Source organism: Phyllobates terribilis, unplaced genomic scaffold, assembly GCF_046119375.1.
Source record: "Phyllobates terribilis strain yellow unplaced genomic scaffold, ASM4611937v1 Scaffold_1__5_contigs__length_1240528914, whole genome shotgun sequence".
Classification (NCBI taxonomy): domain Eukaryota; kingdom Metazoa; phylum Chordata; class Amphibia; order Anura; family Dendrobatidae; genus Phyllobates; species Phyllobates terribilis.
In genome coordinates, this window is record NW_027362761.1 from 326,514,185 (window position 1) to 326,520,184 (window position 6,000).

A 6,000-nucleotide genomic window follows, 5' to 3' on the forward strand; every position below is an offset into this window, starting at 1 on the left:
TGTGTAGAATTTACATGATGAGCTGCATTATACAATGCATGATAGAAATGCAATAGGTACAAATATCAAACCGTATTGCTAAGAATCTAATTCACGTATGGTAACAATCTCCTGAGAATCCAGGATAGAAAAGCAAGTATATGGCCAATCAGAATATATAAGGGTACTATGTGCACCATAATTATGGCCATATCTATGTCAAATACATCTGGACTGCCAATACTAACAATAAGGGTAGCAACATACAGTCAATCAGATAATGAATCGCATACCTGTGTCTACAGCAGCTGTGAGTGGCACCACGCGGCAAACCCCGACGCGCGTTTCGGACAACACGTCCTTCGTCAGGACGTGTTGTCCGAAACGCGCGTCAGGGTTTGCCGCGTGGTGCCACTCACATTAGCTGCTGTAGACAGAGGTATGCGATTCATTATCTGATTGACTGTATGTTGCTACCCTTATTGTTAGTATTGGCAGTCCAGATGTATTTGACATAGATATGGCCATAATTATGGTGCACATAGTACCCTTATATATTCTGATTGGCCATATACTTGCTTTTCTATCCTGGATTCTCAGGAGATTGTTACCATACGTGAATTAGATTCTTAGCAATACGGTTTGATATTTGTACCTATTGCATTTCTATCATGCATTGTATAATGCAGCTCATCATGTAAATTCTACACAGTGATTTTTGTTTGGACTATATAATGCGGCTTTCCTTTTGCATGTAGTGCCACTTGTTACCTTTACCATAATAAAAGTGATTTATTTGATCCTTTGCCTCATTGGACCTATCATTCGGTGGTTCTCTTTTTCTTCATGTGTTGGGGAAGGTGGGGGGGTGGTGGCTGGGGGTTGACATACCATCATATTATCAGGGTTGGCCCACGACTTTGTTCCAAGTTTTCAATTTTGGCCCTCTGTGTATTTGAGTTTGACGCCCCTTACCTAGGTGTAACTCAGCTTTCAATTTTTCACATCTTGCATAGTTTTCATTTTTAGCAAGCCCCTCACAGCACAATAGTCTACAGCTGTGTGCCCACTATGCGTTTTTTTAAACGTTTCCGCAGCGGCAATTCCGCTGCAGAAAAGCTTAAAGAATGCATGGTAGAAGGTCTGCCATGTTCCCTAATGATAATCCGCATGTGCTGTGCTCATGCTGCGGAAATTTCCGCTGCGAATTATCATTGTGGAAAAAATACGCAGAACTACCAATTATTTTGCCGAAGCACAGCGTTTTCGCCGCCATTGACTTGCATTGGAAAGCATGTCATCCGCATCACTGGATCTGTACATGCGGATAACATGCGTTTCAATGTGCGGATGGTACCCTGGTTTGGAGAAGAGGAGACTCTCCTCCAGACCCGGGTACCACAGAACCTGTTAAAAAAAAAATGAATAAAAAATAAATATTATACTTACCTTCTGATGGCTTCTGCTGTCTTTGTCTCGGCTTGCTGGCAGATCGCGGTGGACTCAAGGACCTGCGGTGATGTCTTTTGGTCATGTGACGGATCACGCAACCACTGACGCCGGCAGGTCCTTTAATCTACCGCGAGCTGCCGGCAAGAAGAGACAAGGACACCGGGGGCCATCAGAAGGTAAGTATATATTTATTTTTTACTATTCTTTCGGTCACACTACATAAATCCATGCCGGTTGCATGGATTTATATAGTGTGACCAAGTTGTCAAGCACTTTCCAAGTGATGATAAAATCGCTTGGAAAGCGCTTGACAACCCGCATGCGGAAATGCATGTGAAGAACGCTTCACTTCCGCATGTCCCTGGCAGGAAAAACGCATGTACAATCCGCATGCGTTTTTTCTGCCAGGGAGATGCAGAAACGATCAGGAAAAATCCGGAGCATTTCTGCATCGTGGGCACATAGCCTAAATGTAGCATAATAAATCCACACAAGCATATCTTACATGATACAATGTGCTGTAGGAACGTTTGCTGGGAAAACCTAGCATTGCCAGAGATCAGGACATGATTCATTAATAGAGGGGCTTCTTTCACGAGATCGGACCCTCCAGACCACACTCGTGCATATTTAGAGGATCATTCCATGGAAAACTCCTCCTCTCTGTTCAATTATAGTTAAAATTTGCAATAAGATGGAGAGGGGACACCAATAGCACTGTTACCCAGACTAGTAGTGGTATAAAGGAAAAAGGATGCTCACCTTGAGGAGTTGTGAAATGCACAACTTATATGATGGTATAATTGAGTGCTGCAGGAGACACCAAACCTCAAGGGTCCGAGTACCATAAGTTGTGGATGCAAGGTGTCAATGACTCTTCCGGGTCAAAGAAAGGATGCTATGCACAGATGAAGTGGACAGGAAGTCCACGAAACGCAACTCTGATTTTAGCTTATAAATAAATGGGTATTGCATCCCTTCTTTGACCCAGAGGAGCGCAGAATCAATGGCAATTTCTTGCATCCACAATTATAGTTAACAGGGGATACATCAATGATCCAGAGATTAGTGGGGTCCACTGTCCCTACTGTGGACCAAGTTCCTGACAGAAGCCAGGAAGCCATAAGCCAAGCACAGCGCAGGTAATGAGGGCTGTGGACAGCTCTCGGCTCTGGTCTGCAGGGGGTTAATGGCGGCGCAGTATATACAGGACTCGCACATCACTGCCTCACATTCCCCCTTACCTCCAGGTATTCGAGGATATCAAACACTGAGTTCGCATTTGCCCGGCTCTGTAGCACCTCCCTGAGCTTCGTGTCCAGCTCCTGCCTCACGGAGTCGCCGTCCTTACCCCGGAGCCGGTTTGCACGTTTTACCTTGCGCGCCGCCATGTTTGGTCACGTGTAGGATCTAAACTCTGTTTGATGCGCATGCGCGGTTGGCTTTCAGCATGGCGGAGGAACAGCAATGTGTGTGGTGTTATCCGCCGGCTGTTGTGTGCTCCATGGACGAGAGAGGGGAGGAGCTAGGAATATCACACACATATACATGTGTCCGGCTTTGGAGCTGTGCAGATAAAGCAGAGGTGGTGGGAGACGTCATCAATCATGCCATTATAGGATACCTTGTTATGGCTGATAGCAGGGAGCAATAGCTGGTCTCCAGACCGACCCCTTTAATAAAGACCATCAGGAAGGTTGTCAGGTTCATATGGGTTCAGGCCATCATTATAACCTGATTGCTCTGCCTGGTGTGCGCGGGCTGGGCTGCCCTGTGGGCCTCCATATGGCACGGCCTGGTGATCACCGTCTGGGCTGCCCTGTGGGCCTCCATATGGCACGGCCTGGTGATCACCGTCTGGGCTGCCCTCTGGGCCTCCATATGGCACGGCCTGGTGATCACCGTCTGGGCTGCCCTATGGGCCTCCATATGGCACGGCCTGGTGATCACCGTCTGGGCTGCCCTGTGGGCCTCCATATGGCACGGCCTGGTGATCACCGTCTGGGCTGCTCTGTGGGCCGCCATATAGCACGGCCTGGTGATCACCGTCTGGGCTGCTCTGTGGGCCTCCATATGGCACGGCCTGGTGATCACCGTCTGGGCTGCCCTGTGGGCCTCCATATGGCACGGCCTGGTGATCACCGTCTGGGCTGCCCTGTGGGCCTCCATATGGCACGGCCTGGTGATCACCGTCTGGGCTGCCCTGTGGGCCTCCATATGGCACGACCTGGTGATCACCGTCTGGGCTGCCCTGTGGGCCTCCATATGGCACGGCCTGGTGATCACCGTCTGGGCTGCCCTGTGGGCCTCCATATGGCACAACCTGGTGATCACCGTCTGGGCTGCCCTGTGGGTCTCCATATGGCACGGCCTGGTGATCACCGTCTGGGCTGACAACAGTATCCACATTCCTGCACCTCAGGAAAAAACAGGACTTTTCTTCTAAAGTCCATGAAAAAATAAAGAGTTGCTGCTGGTAAATGTGCGGATTGTGTCATTATGTCCTGCTAGTGATAGGAGAACACGGAGCTGAGTGACAATATGGCGCCCTTCATCTCTGCAGTTTCCCAGCACAAGACGCCTGAAGAAAGAACATGTTACTTATTTTCACTGCTTCAAGGACATAAGGCGGAAAGAGCACAATGTCGTTCTTACATTGCTGTGCACTATGTCCACTTTTTGGGGCGCTTTTTTAGGCGGATTCTGGGCACACCCTACCTGAACAAATTTTACACACCCCAAATCCTCCAACCCCCCCTAAATATACTCCCCCTAAACCTTATACCCTCTGAGGACACTACTTCCCCTTCCCTCGGTCTCTGACATGTGGAGCATCGCCTGCAGCCACTTACTAGGGAACAAGCTCATCACTTTGCTCATACTCGATGCTGGAGTGACCCAAACATGTTCTTTGCCGTTTTCCACCTTCTACACACTCTAGAAGAAACTGGAACTGAAATGTACAGGAGCTAGTTCATGACCTCTGCAGCTTGTGCCATACGATCATCACCAGGGGCTGGCTGGCAAATTTTGCCCTAGGGGGCAAGCACACAGCAGTGGCCCATGAGCAGCGGCCATCTTTTTTATATTTACCTATGGCTACTTCATAAAGGGAGCAGAGGTGCCAAGACTTTAAAAAGATAAAGCCGGAGTAATGATGGGACAGTTGTGGTCACATGCCGACTAGACTCTCATCCACTTCTTGCAATGACCTACTGAAAGAGGCGTCCGTGACTCTAGTCGGCACGTGACCATAACTATGCACATTCATACTTGTGATCACTATGCTGGGAATACAGAGGAATCATGACGGTGTGTGCACAGCGCTCTATCACGATTCAGCAATCTGCAGTGACAGAGGGACTACAGGACTATGAGCACTGAAAAGTGTGTTGGTAACAAAAAGTATGTGGCTGGTAAATTGCATGATGTCTTCAGAATTGAATAATATATTCTAGCCCACTGTAAAATAGAGAGTGCAGTGTATGTAATTTTATTAATACACTCACCTACCGCCGCCTTCTCCAGGACCAGCGCTGTTCTGCTCCTCTTCTCAGTGACGTCACCGCTCTGCAGACTGAGTGACCTGGAAGTGACTTTTACAATATAAGTCTATGGAGCGTATGAATGAGGCTCATAACAAGGGTCCATAGGCTTACATTGTAAAGAGACTTCCACGTCACATAATGCATAAAGTGAGCCAGAGAGTCTGAAGAGCCGTGAGGTCACTGAGAAGAGGAGCAGAACGGCGCTGCATACTGGAGAAGGCACAAGGTGAGTATATTAACACGGTCACACTACAGTACACTAACATTTACACAGAATAAGGGGGAGGTAATTGGAGACTTCTTGAAAGCAGACTATACGCGACTGCAGTCATACCCTTTCCTTGTTGTAGACCTGGTTACATTTTGAAATAAGAAGACAGGAGAATATGTGACTGGTAGTGTTGAGCATTCCGATACTGAAATATCGGGTATCGGCCGATATTCGCGGTATCGGAATTCCGATACTTAATTCCGATACTTTTACAATATCGAATACCGGAATCGGAAGTTCCCATAATGCCTGAGCTCTGTAGTGTCTGTGAAGGATGACAAGTTGGATGGCAGCGCGATCCAGCCTGTCATCAGAATGCCATCCCAGCGGGGGAGAATTCTCCTGATTGTTTAAAAGCCGGTGCGCGGTAAAAAGCCGCCGGCTTTTAAACAATCACACAGCCCCATACTGCTTCCCCGCAGCCTCCCACCCCGATCCTCCGCTCCCCTCGCCACCTCCCATCCCGATCGTAAATTAGGACCGGGCGGGGAGCGCAGCACCAAGGAGCGAAGGACCCGGGCGGGGAAGCCGGCAGTGAAAAGACTTCACCGCCGGCTTTCCCGTTCTGTGCTGCGCTTTCCCGCCGGTTATTTCAAATGAACAGCTGAGGTATCAGGTGATGCCGATTAGCTGTTCATTTGAAGTAGCCGCGGTGCCCTCAGAGGGTTCATGTGAGTTCATGCTTGACTGCATGAACTCACATGAACTTTCCCACGGCCGCACAGGTCAGCCTCACCTCCCAGACCATCA

The 6,000-nt window shown here is 48.6% G+C and overlaps 1 protein-coding gene across 1 annotated transcript in view; it reads right to left on the minus strand.

The window, feature by feature from the left end:
• The window catches only part of NOC4L (nucleolar complex associated 4 homolog), a 29,052-nt gene extending 26,193 nt beyond the window's left edge, over nucleotides 1-2,859 (minus strand). The window contains exon 1 of the mRNA XM_073654560.1: nucleotides 2,676-2,859. Coding sequence (XP_073510661.1) covers nucleotides 2,676-2,822 — 147 coding nt within the window. The 5' untranslated portion in view covers nucleotides 2,823-2,859. The remainder of the gene's footprint in view (nucleotides 1-2,675) is intronic.
• Nucleotides 2,860-6,000: the final 3,141 nt, after the last annotated feature.